At 45.0% G+C, this 23,283-nt stretch overlaps 1 protein-coding gene across 2 annotated transcripts in view; it reads left to right on the forward strand.

Annotated features, from left to right (window-relative positions):
* Window positions 1–23,283, forward strand: part of FBXW4 (F-box and WD repeat domain containing 4) — a 60,094-nt gene that overhangs the window by 24,448 nt on the left and 12,363 nt on the right. The window contains exon 6 of one of the 2 annotated variants that reach the window (XM_058029131.1): window positions 21,746–21,811. The exons of the other annotated variant lie outside the window; for it this stretch is intronic. Within the exon in view, the coding sequence (XP_057885114.1) occupies window positions 21,746–21,811 (66 nt within the window). The remainder of the gene's footprint in view (window positions 1–21,745; window positions 21,812–23,283) is intronic. 2 annotated transcript variants of the gene reach the window in all.

The following is a 23,283-nucleotide window of genomic DNA, read 5'->3' on the forward strand; positions in this document are numbered from 1 at the left end:
GAAGTGGGCCATAAATTCTAGACCTGGTGATTCTGTTCCTTGTAGAGAAATGAAAGCCTCTGATGTCTCTTCAGCACTTTCATTAACATTTAAATTAAGGGTTTGTTTTTCAGGTGGCTTCAGTCGAAGCCCTTTCATAGTCTGACACATGGAGGCTGTTCTCTCTCTCCTTTTCTCTCTCTCTTTCTCCAGCTTGCATATCAGTGTACAATAGTAATCACTGTTTTATTTTTTTTTCTGATCTCTCAGGAGGGCAGCGACCTGACAAGTTGTACCAGAGGTTCAAAGAGAAACAGAAATGGAGTGCAAAGGTAGATGAGCAGGAGGATGCCAGGTTTCACTCCTACAATTAGAGTGGTGTCTGTTCCCTCCCCGCCTTTCAAATGACTGCTTTTGGGGGCGGGAAAGGACACAGAGGGATGGACCTTTCTTGTACGGTGAGAACCCCAGGTGCAGATGCCTCTAAGCAGGCTCAGCTTCCACCTTTACTCCTCCCAGATGAGGCTGAACCTGTCACTCAGAGGATGCAAGCTCATTCCCTGAGGTGGGAAGTGAAGCTGTAGTGTCCTAAGATAGCAGCCTGGCCCCTTCTAAAGGAGTGTTGATTCACTCCGAGGACAGCAGGAGACTGGCCCTCAGCCTGCCATTGGCATTTGAAAGGAGGGTGATAGTGGAGGATATTGCCCTGAAGTAAAGGCAATATCTGTCTTTTGTGCTGCAGGCCTTAAGTAATGTCTGCTCTGAGCACTGCAGCTTACAGTGTCTGAGATGTCAGTTTGGATCTTGGCTTGCAATGACCTAAACCAGACCATGCCTTGCCATGGCTAAGCAGTTTTTGGTATAAGAGCAATTGGTTCAACATCCAGAAAAAAAAAGGTGTTTTCCAACTGCTTCAACAGTTGTGTAAAAGCCAAGGAACAAAGGTATAGTTTTAGGAATGTCAATGACTTGCAGTGGAGAAGCAATGTAGTAGGATTTGTGTAAAGATATGAGTCTTTGTCCCAGAGCTCTTTTGAAATCTTCCACTTCTCTTCTCTTACCCAGCTGGTCACCACTGGTAGGCTCTTACCTTCTGCAGGCTGTCTGACAGGAATGGGGGGCTCCAGTAGCACTGCACTGGTATCTTTTAGCTAAAAGACAGAGGAAAATGAGCCAACATGTGAGCAGTGTTTAGCATAAAGAAACTTGCAGCTTGGTTGCTGTGACTGTTCCATTTTCTATGGCTTCACTATACTACCACCCCAAATTTGTTTTCCTTTCACTAAGACCTTCATCCAGGTGGGCTTTAAAGAATGCCAGCAGGATGAGAGCAGCAAGCTGGCATGGGATCAGGAAGGGTATTCCCTGAATGACATAGTTATGGTGCACAAAGATGAGGGTCAAAAATTTCAGATTCTTGAAGATTGATCATAAGTGTGCCAGTGGTGGCTATGGCTTGTACCATGTGGCTTTCTGAAGGACCTAATTCAAAGTCATGCACTTGCAGAAGCATCCTATGTATGCTGAATAATGTTCCTGTTACGGAGTTTGGATTTTTTCCTTTCCTTTTTGTGTGAACTGTCAGACTGTAGTCTGTCATTTCTTGTGTCACTTGTCAGGTTGAAGTATTATGTCTGACTGTTCTGAGTGTATGGTGATGACTCAGTGAGTGATGCAGAACAACCTTTCAGAGGCAGTTGATCTTGTCCATTTTCCAAGTGCTCTGGAGCTGTCTGGTGGGATGTGCTTCTCTGATCCTATCTGACCCATGCTCTTATTGTTTTGTCTCCATCTCTTTGTACTGGCAGTGCACATGGCTCCTACCTCCTTTCTGTGAGATATTTCTGTGTAGTCCTAAAAACCGCCACCATCAGCATCATCTTGGTATCTTCATCCTGTATCATGCAAGCGGGGAATCAGAATGTCTGCTCTGCACTACTGGCATCTATCCACTCATGGCAGGTGCTTCAGCTTTTGGAGACTCAGAAGTTCAGATCTACTGAGTTTTTCTTCAGGACTCTCTGTTGGATGGTGCTGACCATGTTTGGTGAAACCCCCAGCCCATGCAAACCAAAGATATCAGCAGTAGGAAAGAGGATGCTTAGTATTTGTCTCACAGTGTCCTCAATCATGGCTTCTGAGCCACCTCCAGTGTTGCTCACTCTGTAATTTTTCAGTGAGAAGTGCTTTTAATTTAAGCTCTCCTGAGGCTGCATGCCAGCACAAAGCTCTGCTTGGCTGCCCTAGTGGTACTTGGGGCAAGTGTGCTGCAGCATTAGCTGGGGTAACTCCTACTAATTTGCTGTGGAAGCTCCACTGTATTTATGGGTGGAGAGGACAGGGAGATGCTTGCTCTCCCATCTTCCCCTATGTTGTCTCAAAAGTCCTTGGTGCATCTTTGATTAGGTGTAGGTCAGAAGAATTTCCACATCGTGACCTTAATAACTGGGGTTGATTGGCAGGCAGTCTGTGGAGAGGGAGCAGCCTGTCCCTTTCATCTCTCTTGGTGCTGTGCTGGGACAATGGGCCAGCATATTTTCCTTGTTGTTCCTCATTTGAAAAGGGTCTGGTATCTCTACTAGGTACCTGTGACATGGGGGTCTTGATTGGGGTCTCATAAAGGGCCCTGTCACTGTGTCCAAAGGCCAGGAATACAAAGGCGGTCAGTGGGTGGGGGTCTCAGCTGACCACTGAAGAAGGGAGGGGAGGGTCCTGGAAGCAGTGGAGGGAGAAGCAACCCCTGATGGGAGACTTTAAAGGGGGGAGGGGGGGAGGAGGCAGCCCATTTTTGTCCCGAACTCATCAAGCACATCTGCAGAATTGTCCCAGCCTCTGCCTCCCAGTTTCAAAAGAAAATGATCGTTTGATAAACCGTCCTGATTCACCACTTTCTCACAAGGGAGGGAGACCCACCTTTGACCTCTATGATTTCACATTGGGCCCAGCTCCCCCCCATCCAATTGCTGGAGAAACTTTGAAATGCATCCCTTGTGCTCCCTTTCCTTCTCCTTCTTTCCCTTCACTCTCTCTTCCCCTTGCTATTTTTTTTCTCTTTAGTCCCCCTCCTCCTCTTTCCACCACCCCCACCTTCCCCACTCTCCCGCTTTGTAAAAAAGCAGGCGTACTGCTTTGGAGTTTAGGCAAGTAATTAGTAAAATCTTTTCTGCAGCACAATAAAACCACAGCCCTTGGCCTGCATATTCCCACAATTTACATACTCGCGGGCATTCGAGAAAACAAGTGGTATTCCCAGTGCATCGTTGCCTATGAAAATCATTTGGAAGGCAGGGAGGGGAGGGTGCTGAGACCCGCTCGCTCCTGCAAGCTATAGGAATGTGCATGAATATATTAAAATGTTTTCACACAATGCTTGTATTTTCAAATGGGAGGAGGCATCTTCTGGATGAAAGGCGGCTGGCCCAGACACAGGCCTCTTCCAAACGCTCTTTCCCACTCAGGGTTTGTTTGCATGGACCAGATAGAGAGGGGGCCTGCAAGGGGAGGAAGGGGCAAGGCTGCTGTCCATGAAGAGTAAATCTTTGTGTGCCTCTTACCCGCTCCCCATTTGTGGTACCAGAAAGTCAAATTATGAGGGAATTGTGTCTGCAGAGGGAGGCAGGAAGGGAGATCATCAGGACTTTCTGCAAAAGCTTTTGGAAGCTTGCAAACATAGAGAGGAAATAGCTTGTAATGGACCATACAGTGCTGTGACCAATGGGATTCAGAGGCTGCAGCAGGAAATAACTGAGAGGGAGTTGACCATCTTGAGCAGTATTAGCAAAGTGCCTATTAATAACAGAAAACGCTCTTCCAGTACTTTTCCATCTTTATGTTACTGTCAAGAACAGGCTACTCAATGCTCAGTCTGGGCAGCGTGTCCAGCTGTTCTTCTACTTTTTCCAAGAGAGTGGTTGTTCCAGGCAGTGCCACCAGTGCAACCCAGCAGTTTCCACTCCTTTTCAATCAGGGCCCACTCAGTTGCTTTTCCTCCAAAGAGGTTCTTCAGTCACTTTCTACTTACAGGATGTTGACAACAGGTGGGTGGTGAAACTTGTGTCTAGAGAGTGTAGATCTATGATTTCCTTTCTAACAAACAAGAACTGATGGAGAAAATTGAAATGAAGGGAGGCAGAGGCTGAACACAAGTAATTAATAGCTTGGCTTAGGAGCGGGGTTTGTATGTAGGGAAGACTGTGGGTTCAGATCCACGAATACTGTTTTATTTGAGAATATTGGAGCAGGCTTCAAAGAGGCTTTGCTTGGAGGTAGGATGGTGTCTGCATTTTTTATTATTTTTGTTCAGTCTTTTGGTGACTTAGAAAGCCCTTTGAAATTTCTTTGGGAAGTGGTGTGGCACCAGAAAGGATATCTGGATGTCTTTCCCCTATGTGGTGCCTGCTGTTCTGGGTGGATAACCTGTCCAGATGGGTTCTGCCCTGAGGATTTACATGTCTGTTCAGCCACAGCCATGGCAGCACAAATTTATGGATGACATGAAGAGTTATTCCAAGGCCCATGCTACCCATCTGAAGTCTCTGCTCTTCTGAAGGAATTTTCAGAACACAGAGTTCCAGAACAAGGCATAAGCCATGCAGAGAGGAGTGGGAATGCTTTTTTGAGAATTCTTCCTCAGTTGAGCCAACTCTTCATGTCCTTTTTGACCAGACTCTCACTGTGACAAATGTGACAAAATGTATTCCCCAAGACCTACAAGGAGCTAAACAATTAAGCATCTAAAAGCCTTTTCCAAAAGAGTATTCTGCATGGCAGATGTTCCTAAATGGATCTGCAGAAGTAGCAAAGCTCTGTAATGCTGTTGCTCCTGGCTGGCCTCCACTGGTCATGCTGGTGTTGGTCATGGTGCAAAGGTCTCTAACCTTTTGTTGGAAACAACCAACAACCTAACTTGCAAGAGGGCTTACTTCTTATTTTTAATTATTGTCTTCCCAATTCCCTGCTCCTCCCCTTCATCTTTCTGCATTTCTTAAAGAGGCAGTGGAGGGAAAAAAGCTTTGGTTTTTGTTTGGGAAGGGGGTTAGCAAGGGCGACATGGCCCCTGCAACCTCTCATAGGGGTGTCTTGTCAGGGCGCGGCATGGAGGGCACAAACAGATCATAACCTTTAAATGAAAATGTGATGGAGGGGAGAGATGAAAGCAGTGAAACAAATTAGATACATCTAGAGGGGGTGCTCAACTGGAGAAAATTAGCATTTCTTCCTAATTGGAGTGCAGGGCATTCCATTACAGGGTTTCATTACAAGGAGGGAAGCACTGGGCCTCTTTGGAGGATTCCCCCTTGCCCTTGGTTTTTCTAGAAGTAAAAAAAAAAAAAAAAAAAAATATTTGGGATAGAACTGCAAAAGTACTGAATTTATCAGAGTAAAGATTTCAGACTGCTGCAGGAGGAAGAATTATAGTAAAGCATCAGTTCTTTATTTATTAAGACAAGAAAGTAATGATTGTGTACACATGAAGGCAGTTGCTAGTCCTAGTTTTCCTGAAGGAAACTAAAAAGTGTACAGGAGGCTGCAGGTGATGATAACTTTCTGATTCAAGTTTTGATTGCTGAATCAAATTTCTAGACTATCCAAAATGGACTAGTTTGTTTGAAGCAAAGAGATATGTTTTTGATTATGATCAATGGAGTCAATTCAAGCCTGTTTTATACTGCATATCAAGCCCATGCTGCACAAAACACTTGTTTAATGTGTGTTTGCCTGATTCTACTATAACTAGAGCTATCGTATCCAACAGAAATTTGCACATATCCCTGGGAAGACAATGGCCAACTTCCAGCACAGAATGTCTGGTGGCTGCTTTGGGGCTTGTGCACAGCTTTGTGATCCAAATAGCTTGTGCCAGCTTGAGGAACAGGCAGACATGGATGTGCTTTATATGCACATCTGTATGTGTGAATGGGGACAAGGAGTAACTCAAAGAGAATTCAAGGGACAAGGTTTTGATGGTTAGAAGTAGAGGGGGACAGTTTCTTTTTTCCAAGCATGGACTGGATTATTTATCAGTCAGTGCTCTCAGGAAAGGCTAGGGGGAAGAGGAGAAGGGGGAGAAAGAAGAAGAGAAAAGCATACTTTCTTCAGGTGTGTGGTATGCAATGTATGTTGCTCTTCCAATCTACAGTTACAAACTTTTCTGTTCCAGCTCAAGGAGAGAGAATACATGAGTGTATCAATATGGATTTTAGGAAACTGCTGAAGGAAGGGTTCTGTCTACAGAGAAGGTGTTTCCTGGCAGAGGGGAAGATGTTTGCAGCAGCACTGCCTTCATCCTGGGCAGGCTCTGTCATCCATGTGCTTGGGATGAGGTTGCAGATGATATGAATTTACAGAAGTTATAAATGTAAATCTCTGACTTATCACTTACTGCTGAATTTTGGCATTTTGACACTGAACATAGTGTTACCCCCAGAAGTATCTTCAGGCTTAGAGAAAATAGTGATAAAAATGAAAGCATGGCTCAGAGATGGGCTTCTCCTATTTTAGGTCTGGCACATATCAGCAGGATGATGTCTGCCATTGCAACATTCTCCTTGCCACTTCAGTCCTCACAGAAGATTCTTGGCAGACTGTTTAAAATAAGGCAAGAGGGGAACAGGACCAGAGAGGCTGAAATTTGGAGAGGAGCAAATGAGTAACACAAGATAGTCATCCTTGAAGGGAAACCAGTTCCTCTGAAGAAGGGGAATTTCTCCTCTATGTGTGTATCTGGCTTGAATGCTAATACACTTTCAAATGGAGCATGCCAGAGTGCCTCTTGCCTGTAGCTAATCTTCAGTTTCCTTGGCTTGCTGGCATCCTGAATCTCTGCTGTGAGTTGAATCAGACACTGGAAACGTGGACGGAATTGTGTGGCTCTGGCTCTCTGCTTGGCTCCATTGCCTCTGGTTTCTTTTCAGAGCAGTGTGAGACTGTTACAGACTGGAAGGCAGAGTGGAAAGTCTGTTCTTTCTGTGCAGTGTTGCCTGTATTGTGTTCTGTGGTTCATTATCTAGGATTTGTCAGGTGTTCTCTACCTTCCCTCCCAACTGTATGGAACACAACCATTGCAACCACTTTCATGCTCTGAAGAGGTGTTGTGAGCTCATGATGCTCCATTCACCATCCCCACATGTGGGATGTACTCTTACTGCTTTGTAGGCATCCTCACACTTAGCAGGTGCAGGGCTAATTTGTGACCAGGTATTAAAGCCAGCTTTTAATGGCATTGCCCTGTCTAATTAGTAAATTCTTGTTCTTTCCCCTCTGAGATTGAAGTACATATTCCTTTAAGTCTAACCGTCCATCAAAGAGGACTTGAATGAGGCCCTGCTATGGTTGGTAGACACAGGCAGCTAATGACAAGAGAGAGCCCATTTCCTTTGTGAAGAGAGGCCTGTACCAAGGTGATTTATAGTGCCAAAGATTTATTACTGTGGGGGCTGAAGAGTCTTGCAAGCTGGAACCCAACAGCTTAGGTTTTTTTCAGGGGAAAAAGAAATCTGTGTGCCTCTTCCCCACCCCTGAAAGAAGCGAACTCATCAGTAGCAGCAATTGCAGACTGAGCTGGGCCAAGCAGCAATTGCTACTATTACTGTGCTTGGTCTCTTCCTTCTGGTGCAGCTGTGTTGAGCTTTACACCTGTGCTTTGTTCAGTGACCTGCTTTGGCTGTTCAGGCTGATTTAATGAGACAGGGATGGAGCAGCACTGACTGATTGAAGAGTTTCTCTCTTGCATCTGATTTTCTGTCTTGGCCTAGAGCATGTTTTCATTTTCTGTACACTTCCCCTGGATTTTCTCCTCTTTGACAGTGGAGAAGCAATGGAGCCTGCTCCAGATATTAGAAAAGCAGTAATGTTTCTCTAACATCTGTTTTCTGATGGTCTCAGAGCAGAGGGTTGTGGAGGTGAATGATGCCAGCAGTTTTGAAAGCGATTTTGTAAATTAATGGATAGCAGGTACATAATGAAGATCTAGATGGGGATACACTCTTTAATATCCTTAATATAGAAACTGTGGATGCAACGTGAATGACCACAGAAGGCTGCCAGGCTTACATGTTCTTCCTGAGCAGCATCGGCCAGTACCACTGGAGATGAAAAAGGTGAACTCGATGGGCCATGGCTTGACGAAAGTGAGTGTTTCTCTTCTTCTTCTGGCCATGGTGGGTCAGTCCAGCATACTTCTATCCCAGCATTTGGTGTTCAGCAGTGGTCAGTAGTAAATGTCTATGGAGAAGGTAAGAAACAAGAGCAAAAGTTCTTTTCCTGCCTGTTCCTTCCCAGCTTCCAACGAGGAGAGGTTAGGGTTTCCCTGGCTAGAGTTTTCATCTGGACCAATGTTTCTTTCATATTTGCAGAAGATAACTCTGTGAGCAGCTCATCTCTTCTTTTTGAACCTGTTAATGTTCTGGGCTTCACAGGCTCCTTTCAAATTCAGTGTTGTGTCCTGAAGAAGAAATATGTTGTTCCATTTTTAAACCTTTTGCCTGATTGTCTTATGTGGTAATACAGTGAATGATTTCTCTCTCTGGATACCCTTCACTCTGTTTAAAGTTTTAATATTTTTCCCAAGCTACCCCAACTCTAATATCAATGGCCTTGTGTGAAGCAGTAGCAAGCCACAACTTGCTGGCCAGTTGTTGTTTGGAGTGGAGTCCAGGCATCCCTGAGCTGTGGTAAGCTCATCACTTCCTCCCAGGGCAGCCTGTGATTGGAGCCCACAGAGATGCAGCCCAACATGAATTGATGGCCGTGTAATTGGTTCTTGTGTATTCACATGATAAAAGATGAGTGTCAGTTTAGACTGGGACACTTGTAACTGGCTGCAGAATCAAATACTGGTGTTTGAGTAATGTGCTCATTTCAGTGTGATTGAGCTTGGTTTGGGCATTCCTTTGTGTGGTGTTTGACTTAACAAGTTGAAATTGTTCTTTTAATAGCTGTGTTTTTGGATGTGACTTCCGAAATTCTCAGAGCACATGGAAATAGGGCAAGCAATGGAAAAGAAAGGAGGAAACTGTGGTTTCACACTCCTGCCCACAAAGCTGCCTATGCATTTAAAGCTTCCAGACTTCTGTTCCTTGAAGTGTTAGAGGACTGACTGCCAGCAGGTTGTCCTGCTTCACCTGGACAGGAGCTTACTGAGTGGCAGGAGGCAGTGTGGTACTTAATATCCCTTTATCAGATATTTTTTGTCATCAAAGGACGATGTATGTTAGGGAATCCTCTGTTCCATTGCAGACTTGACATGTGTGCCTAAAGAGTCTTTTTCTCAGTCCTTTCTAAGGCAATCCTTTCCCTCTTATACCATTTTATGTGTAGTTTTCCCCCAATATACTGACATAAAGCATTGTAATAAATTACTGGTCACCTTCTTTTCCTATCCTTTCCCTATATCTGTGCCATCTGTTTTGCCTGATCACTTTCCTATCTTCATCTGGCTTATCTCAGTTATCAGTGAAATGTAATAATTCTTATCCTGCCTTGCAGCCCAGCCTGATTACATATACTGAAGGTCATAATCTGTGCTGTGAAACTGGACCTTATTGATGTCAGCATGGTTTGAACTCTGGCTTCTGCAAAACTTTTCCAGCGAGTTTTTGGGTGGTTTGGGATCTGTGTGGGAGGTGGCCACTAAACATCTTTATGCCTTAGATGTGTATTAATCTGTTAATGAAACCTTGTATGCCTTTCTCTGCATGAAGGGCTGGGGCTTTCTGGCCTGACTGCCAGGTTTGATTTCTCACTCTGGTGCTTGCTCACAACCAAGCATGCCCTGAACCGGCAGATGGGGAGGAGGGGTTTTATTCAGGATCTTGGTTGCTTAGGGCTGAAGAGTTGACATGCTCCAAACACATAGTATGAAAACCCTGAAGCAAATCATATTGTGGAGAACTGGGGAGGTGGAAGCTGCCCAGAGCTTTGGGGGCAAATGGATTAAGGTTGTTGCAAGCATGTCCATGTCAGGACTGGAGTGATCAGCACAGGAAAGCTCTAGGAGTCATTTCATGGCTGAGTTAAACCCAGATGAGGCTTTGCTTCCCTCCTCCACAGAGCACCTGTGTCTCCATGCCTCAGTGTCCTGGCCCTCTCTGTGTGTAGCATGTGCTCCATATACATGCCTTTCCCCTTTCACCTTTTCTGATCTTTGACTTCTTAAAACCCTCTGAGTATTATTTCCCTCTCCCCTGATGAAGAACTCACTTAGACTTAATTTGTAAATTGCTTGAATATTACAGGGCAGAGGTTTTTGTGATTTGGGTTCTTTCCCCTAAAAGCATGAACAAGTACAGCTCCTGCCTCTGCATGGTATCAAGAAAGAACTGCTGCCCTGTGTGCTAAGATAAGGAAAGTATGTGTTTGACTCCTCTTCTTCCTCACCGTCCTGATTACTTTTTTCAAAGTTCTCCTAAATATTAGAGTTTGAATTTATTATACATGTGTCTGTATGGCAAAAGGAAAAAGACAAAAATAATTTGTGGCCTATGGCACTCGTAAAAGAGATTCCTTCCACCTCCAGTTTTAAACTGAAGCATTCTTGATTTTTAGTTGTTCTGGCAGACCTGAAAGGATTCTCCCTTCCCCCTGACCTCACTGGCATGCATGGATTGCTGCTTATTGAAAAGTAATTTTCTGTCATAGATTCTAATGGAAAAGTTTATATAAAATGTCATTCTATATATATATACATGCATTTTTAAAACAATACTTGTTAACTGAAAACTTTGCCAGTCACATCTGAAAAAATACTAGGATTGGTCTTGGCAGTCCCAGACCTTAAAAAATAGAAAGGTGGTATTTTATAAATAGAAGAGATTTTCTTCTTTTGCATTATGATTCTTTAAGCATTTTCTATACATGAGCAAATATTTAGACTTTTTTCCAAAGCAGTGACAGCTGGAATATGAAATCAATTCCACATGTCCTCTTGTTGGGTGTGAGGTTATAAGAAGGAAAAGCCCTGGACCACATAAGGTTTGTGATAAAATGTGAGCAGAGATGACATTACATATCTTTTCCCACTGGTGCAGGGAATGTTCATTCTGTTTTTCTGCACAGGCTTGAAATTGGTCATGGGCCTGCTTTTGTTTATTCTTGGTGTCTGCTGCTCAGATGCTGGCATGGATTTCACAGCAAGCATACTTTGTCCAGAGGTGTCAAAAGTTGTTCTAAGGAAAGGTCTTGAAAATTGATGGGTCAAAGGCACACAGTATCTGCCTGACCTCCTCTATCTGTGACAAGTACTTAAGGCATCTTGGGTGAGGCTGAAATAAATAGAATTGAAATTGAAAAATGATCCTTTCTGGAAGAGTCTTTCATAAAATGTGATAGAAATAGATATGGCCTGAAAAGAAACCAGAATCATGGGGTTGAACCGGGCAATTTGTTTCTCTAGTTTGCAACCTGCTGCAGCATTGTGTCACTGTTGTATTTTAGGCAGCTCAGAAATTAAAAGTCTGTGCCCTGGGGGTTGTGCTGCCTGCCTGCTCCCTCCCTACAGTTGGAGTCCCTGAGGGTCTCCTTTCCTTGTTGTCAGGATTGTTGTAATTGCATCATCTCCTAGGGCTTGCTCAGCACTCCAGTGTAACCTGTCCTTTGATAATAGTGGCATCTTTTCACTTCCCTGCTGGGTCTTCACCTGGTCTTCATTGCAGAATCAGGACCAAGCTTTTAGATTATGACAATTCTTGCTTTCTGGTAGGATTTTGCAATCATAAGAGACACAAGGTGAAGTTTTTAAAACTTTAAAATCAAACAAAAAATCCCCCAGACCCCATTGCACTGAAGCTGTGATGATTAATCCAGCTGAGCAGCAGCTTTAACTTGTCTACAAGACCTGACAAGTCAGGACAAGCATTTCTATCCTGAAGGCAATGGTGATAATTCAAAAAAAGTGTAGATGCTAACAAGTTCTGAGGATCAGCAGAGGCAGCCTGCCATACACAGGATGCCGGTTTGTGGGACATCTGACATCAGTCTGATTTAACACAGGAGCGATACACTCGTGGCCAGGTTTTTTGAACACACGTGGAGCAGGTTTCCTGGTAGTTTTTTACAAAACCAAAGCCTTGTAGCAGAGAGACACAAGTGAAGTCCCACTATGAAAAACAGTTTTGGTTTGCTAATGGGAGATGCCTCAGCAAAAAGAGAACCTGGGGCCTTTTTTGCTGTCCTCCTGGTTATGGTTGTTGCCTGACTTTTGGAGCAGATGCTGGAGGAGTTGACTTACTTTTTGATGATTTTTCTCAGCAATAGAAGTCCTCACTCTGTCCTTCTCACAGTTCCTGCTATCCTATTCGGGACCTGCACTGGCCAGTTTATTCTCCCTGGGTCTGTTGCCTTTCCAAATCTCAGTGTGAGGGTACTAGACTAGAAATCCTGTCCTGGGAGGATAGGCTGCACCAGGCCTTCAAGAATGTATCATGCATCGCACCCCTTCACATGCTTCTGTTGTGCATCACTGGATCTCTTTTCTCCTTGACTGCTTTTTGGCATCCTGCACTGGCCTGTTGCACAGGCTGGGGGAAGGATGCCCCGGGCTGTGTGTCCCAGTGCTGGCCATGCCCCAGCTGTGCCAGGCGCAGTGTCCCGCTCCCACCCCTCCTCTTGCTCAGCCCACATCGGAGCCCCCAGAGCTCTTTGTCTGCCCGGTCCTCCATTCCCACATGGCGCACCCTCCCCAGCAGCCCGCTCCCCATTCAGCAGTTTGGGCTGAAAGAACCTTGGCTAATTACGCCAGGCTGAAAATTACCACTTTGCCTGTTTTCCTGCTGCTGGGCCCATTTGTGTGGGGCCTGTAGTTAGAGGGAACAAAGTCCCCCCCGTGGAGCCAGGCAGGCCCCAAGTGTGAAGCTACAGGTACGAGCAAGAGGGGAATGAAGGGAATAATTACCAGCTTCTCCAGGTGAAAGCCCCGTTAAAACTTCAATAAGCCAATTAGGGGCCAGGGTGTGTGTGTGGGGAGAGTCTCCCCCACCTATAACTGATTCCCACCAGGCAATTAACAGAAATCATTTCACGGAGAGGAGGATAAGAAATGGCTCTTAGAAATTGTCTTGAGTTGGGGGGGCCTGAAACAGCACGACTGCTGCAGTGGTCCTCATGTACTCCAACCTCCCTGCTCACTGTGTGGCCTGAAAATGTTGGTGGGGCTAGGAGGAGAGGGAGGAGGGAGGGAAAATGGCAAAGAAAAAGGAATCGCTGGAGCTTTACACCTGGGCAGGCTTTGAGGAAGTGAGGGCTGGAGTTCAGAGCTTCTTGTAAGGCTGTGTGTGGGCCCAGAGCCCCAAGCTCAAGGGGGCTGCTGGGTCTGGAGGGATTGAGCTCAGGGTGTCTTCCCCATGGGGGTGAGGGGGAAGGATATCAGTACTGATCAGAGTAGAGAGGGGAAATGTGATGGGTGTGAGGGCTGAAAGTGGGTGAGCAGGTTGGTAAGAATTGAGTGCCAGGCCCTCAGAGATCTACCCAAGGTGCATGATGGTCTGTAGGTACAAATGGTGTCCAGTGTCTAATACTGTGCATGTATCTCATCCAGGGATCATGTTTTTCTGCTCCTCAGTCAGCAGCTCCACCTGTTCCTTCCTTTCAATTCATTCCAAAAAGCCCAGGGAATTTTCTCAAGATATTTTATCTTGCAGTTCCCATGTACTGTATTGCAGATGGCGTGTGGAGGTAGAGCTTGCTGTCTGGTGGGTACCTCTCAGGAGTCTTGCCCACTGGTGTTTGAAAGGCTGCTCTGGGGAGTAGAGCAAGAGTAGAGCATAGGATGAAGTTGCTACAGATGGCTGAGATTTCTGTAGTGATGTTGGAAGGGACAATGCTTTGTGTGAGTAAGGAAGTTGAGACACCAGATGTGGTTATTTCACCTGCACTTGAAAAAGAAACAAAAAACCCAAATAAACCTTTAAGTCCTCAAAACACAAATGTACCTTAGTAGCCACTTTCTTTGAATTTCTAATGTTATAGCTTCTGAGCATTAAATATTTTCTTTGAGATTTTGTTCTGATTACTGATAAGCTGATGTAACTGTGCTGTAGTGGTGTTAATTCCCTAGTCTCAAACTGACCTGAAAGTCTCTAGATTTTGTCCTTTTTCTTCTTTTTTTTTCTCCCCTTCTCTTTTTTCACAGAAAGCTCTCTGTTGTAGGAATAGAGAGCTGTATCTCTTGCACAGCCCAGATTTTAGACTCAGAAGTGATTTCTCAGTTGAGTCATGTTTCTTTATTATTCAGCTTCTAAGATGTAACCCCAGTGGTTGCCTGCAGAGAGCTCTGCTCACAGAAAGGCCTGGTAGGCATGCACAGACAAATCAGTTTTGGTACAAGTTATTCAGATCAGTGCCTGAATTATGTTCTGGATTAAATTTCTGTTATGGCTAAGGAGTCTCTTTTTTCCTGTAATCACAGTAATAACTTGAGCATCATTTGGGATTTAAATTTGGTCTCAAGAGTGATAAGGAATTTCTGTACAAAGACCTCTGCATGAACAACTACTCCATGCCTGGCAAGCCCAGAGGTTTGGGAAATGAGGAAAGATAAAGATTGTTAGACATAGCATGTAAATATGTACTTTGCATTGTTAAAAATAGATTTTCAAGACTTTTAATAAAAGAGCAGGTTGATGTCAAATACTTGTAGCTACAAAAGCAGTTCTGTTTGAAGTTCTGAAAAATGACAGCAGCATTGTGAAAAGCACTGTTCCAATATTCCTCTTGTACAGGAACACTCCAGATCCTAAATCAACTCTTATAGAGCTAATCTGAATGTAGTCCTCTTTTGAACATTTGTATCTTCCTAAAAGTGTGTGTCATGTGGAGTAGTGGGGAAAGCATTGATATTTAGATGTGAACATGCCTAGGAACATCAGGACTGTTTTGTGGATTGAATCACTAGTTTCTAATCAAGGGTATTTTCCATTCAATACTGTATTGTGGAAGAGTGTGCATGTGTTTGTCCTGTCTGGAATCTTTGTCTTTATGTCATTGAGCTCAGTTTTTTTCCAGAAATGAGGATTGTGCTCTCTGTCTGGTGGCTTGTTTTCACAGAACTTACCTGCTGCAGGGCTGCTGAAGGGACACTGATCAAGGTTGCAGGTAACTTGGGCACAGAGTATGGGGTGAAACTGCAAAGAAGTGAAGGCAGGATGGAGGTGTCTAGGTTGGACACCTGCTAAAGCAGCTTGCTAGAGTAGGAGTGATCTGTCTACCATGCCAGGAATTGGGCTTATGTGAATAAGAAAAGCTTTTTTTGCTCTTCAGCCTGAGTATCTCTGAAGTCTGGAGGAAGACATGAAGTTAGAGGCCAAGGAGGGAGGTTGGAGAGGTGAAGCTGATGTTCCCTCTGTCATGAGGCATGAAGTGTATGAGATGGGAGGAAGTGACATGAGCATTTCTTCTATCTCGTGAGCTGGAGTTCTGCCTCAGATGTGACTTCATATTTCAATCCAGCATCTCTACAGTGCCCTTCAGGACAAAATGTAAATGCTGTCTTTTTGGGACCACTTTTCAGTGGTCCACTTGAGGTGGCATGTGAATGAGTTATTAGTGCATCTGTTCATGCATGTGTCATTGGTGCTCCTTGCAAGAGCACAAGATTTCTTCTTGGGGAAGTAGTGGTTGTCAGTGTTGCAGGGTTCATGGTCTTCTCTATGCATTTTGTTTTCTCTCTGTGCTGAGTCCATGATGGGGTGTGGCAGAGCTCTTCTGTACCTTCTCTGTGTGACATTTATGAGGTATATCAGGAGCATAATTTAATTCTGAGTTGACTGGTGCCTTGGGGGATGCTGTAGCATGCACGTGAGCTCAAAGAAGCAGCAGCAAACCTGCCAGAGCTTTCCAGTCTGTTTCTGGAACAAGCCTGGCTATTTGCCTTCAGTTGCTGGGTCTTTTCAGTAAGGTTATTCAACAAAGGTGAGGCTGTGCTGCAGTGGTTATCTTCTGCTTGCTCAGGGTGAGCTTTAGGTGCTGTCTTACCTGTTGATTTTTGTTGAATTTATGGTTACAGAATGTTAACATATAATCCAGCTGGCTTGACTTCTGAGATACTGAAGATGCTTGGTTCAGGTCTCTGGTCATCCTATGAGAAGTACAAAGTACAGCTAAAGGAACTGGTCTAGGACAGTGAAGGGGCAACACCAGCCCAGCATGACCACCCAGTCCTGGGTTTGTCCAGCATTGCCTGAATCTAAGGCAGATGGGATTTCTTGCATATTTGTGGTACCTGCTTGCTCATAAAGAAGATGCTAAACTGATGCTGTGCTATTTTTTTTTTCTCCTTGCAAATTAAATGCCCCTGCAGAAGGAGCACTTGCTCCCCTGCACTCTGTCTCTCCCCCTTTGTGTGGATCTGGTCTGTTGGAGAAGTCTCATGTGGAGGTGGCAAAACTCCCCGTGCTGGGTTTCTGACCTCCTCCTCTCCCCTTCACAATGTTGTTACTGTTGCATCTGCTCTTCAGCGGGGACTCCATCAAGTTTGTGTGACCTTAGCACTGTATTCATGCCGGAGGAGTTACCTTTCATAATGATGTCAACTGATGAGGCTGGCGGGATGGTGGCGGCCGCGATAAGACATGACATGTTCTAATGATTCGCCTTAGCGAGCTGAGTGTGTGTGTTGGGGGGGCACAGAGGGGCTTGGAGAGGGGAGGTGGGGGCCCCACAGGTGCCGACAAAGACTTTGACCTTTGCTGCTATAATATCAGTGTTTCACAGGCAGGGCGGTTCGGTAACCCACTTTCAGCCCATCAAAAATTGATTTAATTGCAATTTTTTCCCCCAATTAGGAGCACTGGAGCTTAACTAATTGGAGTAATAGAGAGTAATAAGGCTCTGATAAAAAGCCTTCCTCTGCCTCCTTTGTATCTTGTGTCATCGCCTGTCAGAGGTCAGAGAGCTTGCATATTCTATTAGGCAGAGTTGCCTTCATTTGTACAAATTAGTTTACCCAACAGTAATTAAAATGCCAGTGCGGGTCGGGGAGAGCTGAATACAATTGATGGGCACGTTGGTGAAGGATTTGACAGCTCCGGTGGCCTCCCTTGCCAAAGCGTGTCAGGGCTGAATCAAAGGCTACACAAACCCACAGACCCGTGTGTTTAACCCGCGGCACCGTCGGCACCAACTGCTCTCTCTCTTCTCCTATCTCCCTTTTGGACTTGCTTTCTCTTCTCCTTCTTTTCTCATCTCACTTGAGACTTTTTAAAGTAGATGTTTCCCATCTTTGAGCTGTCCTTTCTGTTGATCGCTTCCATAACACTGCTACCAACCGCCCCATCCTGTCTCCCTTGGTTTCCCCCTTTTCTCCCCCCACCTTCCACATTCCCAGCTGCAGGGCTCTGTCAAGTAATAACTTCTTTGTTTCCCAGTCCAGCGAGTCTCCATATATAATAGTTTCCAAAATGGAACAACGATGTCCAATTCCAGGGGGCGGGGGAGAGCGCCAGGAGGAAGGAATGGGCTCTTGCACGTGTCAAGCAGATTCTGGATTTGAAATCCCTGAAGAGCAGAATAGAACTAGAGAAGCAATCTGTTTACAGTACAGGGAAGGGCGCAAGCCTGGGGCACAGAGATGTATTGAGATGGGAAATGACCTGTTTTACCCAGGTTCCTTCAATGACTTTGCATTGCAGGATTCCCAGCTCAAGCAGGACCCACTCTGGAGGCTGAGTTGATCATGGGGAAAATATGTGTGGTTCAATGTGACTTGTGTTTCTGGAGCTGATACTGCTTCCAAGCCTCAAAATAAACAGCTTCTTTCCAAAAGGACTAATGGGCATCTATCTCTGTTCCTCTGGTTTGTTCACATCTGGCAGTGGTCTGGCTAGGATGGGGTAAAGAGGGATGCTACATGAGTCAAACTGTAGTTGGCACCTTGGGAGCAGCTATGGGATTATTGCAGCTGGAGTGTAGCCAGAGCACTACTGTTGTTGCCAGAAATGCCATGGGATCTTCAACAACCACAGTTCAGTCAGATGGAGAGTTCTTGTGTTTCTTCCAACAGCACTGCCAGGATGTGTGCTCTCTTTCATTTCCTGGCCCAGCGTCTGTTGTGGGGGAATGATGTGTAATGAACATCTCTTCTGCAGCAGAGAGAAGGTCTGGCTTCTGGAGAGGCAGGCTCTTGGTTGTTCTGTTGTTTTTTTTTTTTTTTTCCCTCTTGTTTATTCCTCTCCTCTCTGTCAGTAGGGAGTTTCAAATAAATAAAGAGGGCATCAAAGTATCAGATGAGTTGGAAGATTCCTTGTGTTGGACAACAAAAATATGCTGTTTATGAAGTATGTGTATCTCAATGGTGTGCAAAATTCTTGCCTTTCTGGTTTGGTTTTTGGCTTGATTTTAGTTCCTAGGGGATCCCTGTGAGGACAACATGCCCTGTTATGGAAGACCTAGATTGGTGCTTTTTTTCCCCTTAGAAGGGCCTATTAGGGGGAGCTTGTATTCGTGGTAGCCAGCAGCTTTCAAAGGACAGAAGGAAGCGTAGTGGGGAAGGGGCTTTACATCTCCAAGGCCATCTGGAGACTGGCCATAGCAGTTTTTATTGTGGATGTAGATGCATCTGATCAGAGTCAGTGCACATCAGCGTGTTGTATATACTTCAGGTAGATGAGTCATGCCTGCATTAATATATTTAGGGTGTCCTGTACTCCCCTCTTCCCAATCTAGTCTCTCCTCAGTCTTGCTGTAGAATGCAATGTGGCAAAATGAATGACACTCTATAAGCTAATAACTCAGCTTCAGTCATTTCTCTTGGGCAGCTGGCAATAATGGTTGTGAAAAAGCTGCACTTTTCTAAGTTGGAGTGTTTTCTTATGTGTGCTCTGTGCTCTCTAAGACAAAAGAGCCTTGTTGAAGATAGAAAAGAAGCAAGCCTGATAGAAGGCTTCAGCCTGATCTTCCACACTAAATGAGGTTTCAGAAGTTTTGGAGCCAAGCTTTACATGTTGGTTTAGACATAGGAGAGCTGCATGTTGGTTTAGACATAGGAGAGCTGACTTCTGTTGCTCTTTTGCCTGAAGTAAAACTGTCACCTGTGAGAGGCTCCCAGTTATGAGACACCTGAGGCTTCAAGGTGTGTGCCTGCAGATCAGACTCAAGGTGAGGGGCCCTGTATCATGCCCTGGAATCCAGACTTTAGGGTCAGTTCACTCTCAGGCTTCAAGAATTTCTTATTGGTACCTCTTCTTGTGCACATTGTCTTGTGAATGCTGCATTCTAGTGCTGCAGTGAAGGTGGCCTGCTCTTGTGGGAGAAGTCTTATCTTTGCTTGCTAATGGGCTCAGGCTGTTAAAGATAAGGCCTGCAAACCTGATCCCACTGAAGTATGAGACAAAATTCCTGTTGACTGAATGGAGTCAGCTTTACCCAGAAGAGACTTGTTTGTGGCCCTGAGGCCTGTATTCGATGCTGGAGAAAAATCTCTTTATCTAATGCTTTTTTCTCTCTCTTTTTTTTTTTTTTTTTTTTCTTTTTCTCTCTGAGGAGTGGGGGGTAAGGACCAAGGAGGGAAAGCTGAAGTCCAGAACTGACAGCATGAGGGAGGATTAAACCTAGCTGTTCCTCCCACCTTTTTCTCCCAATTGGTGTGCCTCCATGGTAATTTAGACCTGTGGCAACCATCAAAGCCTTGTGCATACCTTCTGCACAAAGGGATCTGTCTCCCACGTGAGAGCGTTCTCTGCTGGGACAGAGTCAGTTTGTCCCCCAAAAGAAAATTCTTAAGCACCCAATTGCCTGCTTGACTGACTCCCTGACTGCTATTGTGTTTCTAACCACAGTAATTGACTTTAGTAGTTATTAATGGATTATGGCTGGGGAGGGGGGACAAAACCCAACACCTAGCTTTGTAGCAGGGGGACCTCCTGACCAAAGTGCTGCTTTCCAGACGTGGGGCTTGACCGACAAGCTGCCAAAGTGGGTGTCTTTTGCTTGTTTTCCTCTGAGGTGGGTGCCATTGGCAAAAGAGAAATGTTCCCTCCTGTCCTGGACTATGGTGGAGAGAAGGTAGGCATTGAGCAGAAACCATGTTTCCAAAGATGAAATGCTGCACACTTTCTTAATTGATCATGGTAGCTGCTGCACAGCAACAGGAATTGGATTTTCCATAGACTCTCAGACTTTGGTCAGGGACTTACATGGAGAAGAGGAATGTGAGCACTCTGCAGCACCTGGCTGTAGGGACAGCCCAGTGCTACAGGTGCTTTGGCTGATTGCATGTGCACTGCCAATGAACCTGGAATTTTGCATGTAAGACATCCTGGTTGGAGACACTTTGAAATAGCTCTACTTCTGCAGGCCTTTTCTAGCCTAAAGGGCAGCTAAGCTCACAGAACTTGTGGACACCTCCATGGTGTGGTTTGATGGTTTTATGTTATCTGCTTGCCTCTTTTGCAGAGTGTTTTATCAGTGCTGCTTTGGCCTTATTGTTTGGAGAAACCAGTTGCTCAGCTAAACCACAGAGAAAGGAGTAGGAGGAGTCCTGAGTTCCAGTCTTGCTTCCATCTGGTCCTTCTCTGGCTTTGATTGAGTTAAGCCTGTGTTCACCACTTGGCTGCTGAGTGCCTTCTTGCAGCAGCAGTAGTGCTTCTCACAGAAGTCAAGGCTGCTGCAAGAATCCATTCCTGGTACAATAGAAGCTTGCAGACACCTTGACTACCAAAGAAAGAATACTGTAGAGGATCAAAGAAATGTTAAAAACTACTCTAACTGCTATTTTTATAGACATGACATTGTTTTCTTATTTTGCTTTCATGTTTCAGCTGTTAGCTCTGTATCCTACTGCAAAAGTTGTTTAGGCAAAGCATTGAAATGGCTTTTATTTAAAGTAGGTTCCATTTCCTGTGTTCATGCCATCCTTGTTGCATTGACTTAAACGTAGTTTTGGCATTTTATTCTCAGTAGCTGCAATAAATATGGCTTTATGAGAGGTAATTTGTAACTTAGAAATCCTTGGATGAGCTGCTTCCTCTTATTTGGACTGAGAATGGGCAGCTGGCACAAAACAAGCAGTGTGGTTTGGAGAGCACAGCACCCATGTTCCTCACGCTTGATTTTAAGGATTTGTTCTGTCTTATGAACTAGTATGAGGCCAGTGGGTGTCAGGTGACCTCTGGAGCCAGCATGTGCAGCAGGGACGTAACATTGCCAAGACGACTTTGGAATGGGCCCTGCTGGAGGATGTAAATGGAGCCAAATATTGCTGCCTCTTACAGAGTGTCTGAGCATTGGGGAGGGCAACCTGATCCAGCTTTGAAACTGGCCCTGCTTTGAGCAGGCTGGACCAGAGACCTCTATTCTGTGATTCTTTAGGCCTGTGATGCTGCAGCCAGTTCATGATTGTACTCAGAAGTTGCCAACAAGCAGAAGTGAGACATGAAGTAGGAAATAACAGTAAATTTTCCATGGGGTCTTTCTGCAGCTTACAGCACTGACTGTATATGAAACATGCTAAGTACTGTACTGACCCACTTGAAAATGTTGTTTACAGATGTTCCTGTTTAGGTTTTCCCTTTGTATTTACAAATACATTTTATGTCCTGCCAATTCTCTGCAGTTGTGACCTGCTGCATCTGGGAAGCTCAGCTAGTGAGAGTCCTTTGGCAGCTCTCCCTTTGCTGCTGCCTGTCCCTTGTGAAATATGGTGGCACATGCTGAAATAATCTTGAACCAGAATTCAAAGTCTGTCTTGTAATCTGTTTTCTGTCTTGCTCATGCACTTTCTTCAGAACATGAGGATTAGTAAGTGTTTTTTGTTTGTTTCTTTGTTTTTTTTAAACAGCTCATTTGTGACAGGGACAGCCTGCTGTGGACACATCTCACCTCTGAGAATCTGGGACCTTGAGAGGTGAGTGAGCTTCCAGGTTACAGGGAGGGGCTTGACAAGAAAAGTGAATATCAATGCAATATTGTAAATGCTGCAAAAGGGTATTATTCATGTTGTCAATGGAGGCAAGGGATGATAGAAGATGAGATGTGTTGAGGAGTGGGGGACAAAGCAAACTGGTGTGGAAAGGGGTATGTGGAGGGTGGTTCTGGTTCAGTAACTTGGCTTTTCTTCTCAGCTTTTCCAGTTGATGGCACAGCCATCCTGGTTTCTTCCCATTACCTGTATACAGTCAAAATATACCCATTACACCCTCCTTTTCATCTGTCTCTGTTGATGCCTCAGCCAGAGGAGAGGAGGAAGGTGATCCTTATCCTCCCATTCACCCATTTCTCTTTGGTGCTGGGAAGCCACAGGCAAACACAGGCTCTGAAGTCACCTTGTCCTGCCTGGCAATTCCAGTAGCTCAGAGAGGTGATGTGTGGCAACAGGTTATCTATGGAAGTGACTTAGGCTCCTTGTCTTCTCTTTGTCCTAATGAGCACTGAGGAAGTTAATTGCTGTGGCCTCTGATTTGGGGTCTTTGAGTAGTTCCTGTTTGGTGAAGGTGCTGACCTTAGCAACTGGGGAAATGTTCTCAAATCTTGATGTGAGAACTCAGCTGCTGACAAATTTGAAACTCTCAGCCTGAGGGTCTTAGTGTAGTGATGGACAGATAGCAAATATTTCACAGGATTATTGGAATGGCAGCCCTGCCTTCCAGGACTAGGACGCTCTGGGTAGGAGTGGCATGGCCCAGATTATCCAAAGGAGTGCTGTCAGAAGTGAGGTGAGCAATGGCAGAAGGGGCCTGAGGGATATCAGTAGAGCTGTATTTGGGGAAAGGGGATGGAGGAGGATTGGTGTGGGCACAGGGTAGGTCTGAGACCAGTTACCTTCTAATCTATGGTTTAAATAGTTTAGATTGTTTAAGTCAACTCTATCAAATACAAATTTAAACCAGCAGTTTTTTTCTCTGAAGTAACAAAAATACTTTCCAACAATGCATCCTACAAGGACAAGCTGGAGCAGGAAAGAACTCCAGTGCATTAGTTATGGTGCATATTTCTTAGTGATCCATCCAGTGGTGCCTTTGGAGTACCCCAGAAGGATGCAGGCTGTGCTGTGATACCCCTGCCCGTCAAGTCTTCTGGCTGTTCTTGAATAGAGGCATCTGACAGGGGTGAGGAGATGGGCAACCCTCTCCCCCCTGCCCCAACCTTTCTGACAGCCTTTCCCAAGGAAGCCTGAAGAGATAATAAAGCTGTGTAGAAAATAGGATTAAGGTAATGAACAAGCACAGCGGAGTTTGATCTTTCAATAATGTAAAAGCCTGAGTGACAGGCAAATAAAAAAGCCAAGGCAACCTAGGCCACTGGGCCTCTGTTGAAATGGCTAGAGTGTCAAACTTATTCTTCCCTCTTCACCTGTCACAGCTGGAATGCACCATGCCA

Source organism: Melospiza georgiana, chromosome 8 (genome assembly GCF_028018845.1).
Source record: "Melospiza georgiana isolate bMelGeo1 chromosome 8, bMelGeo1.pri, whole genome shotgun sequence".
NCBI lineage: Eukaryota > Metazoa > Chordata > Aves > Passeriformes > Passerellidae > Melospiza > Melospiza georgiana.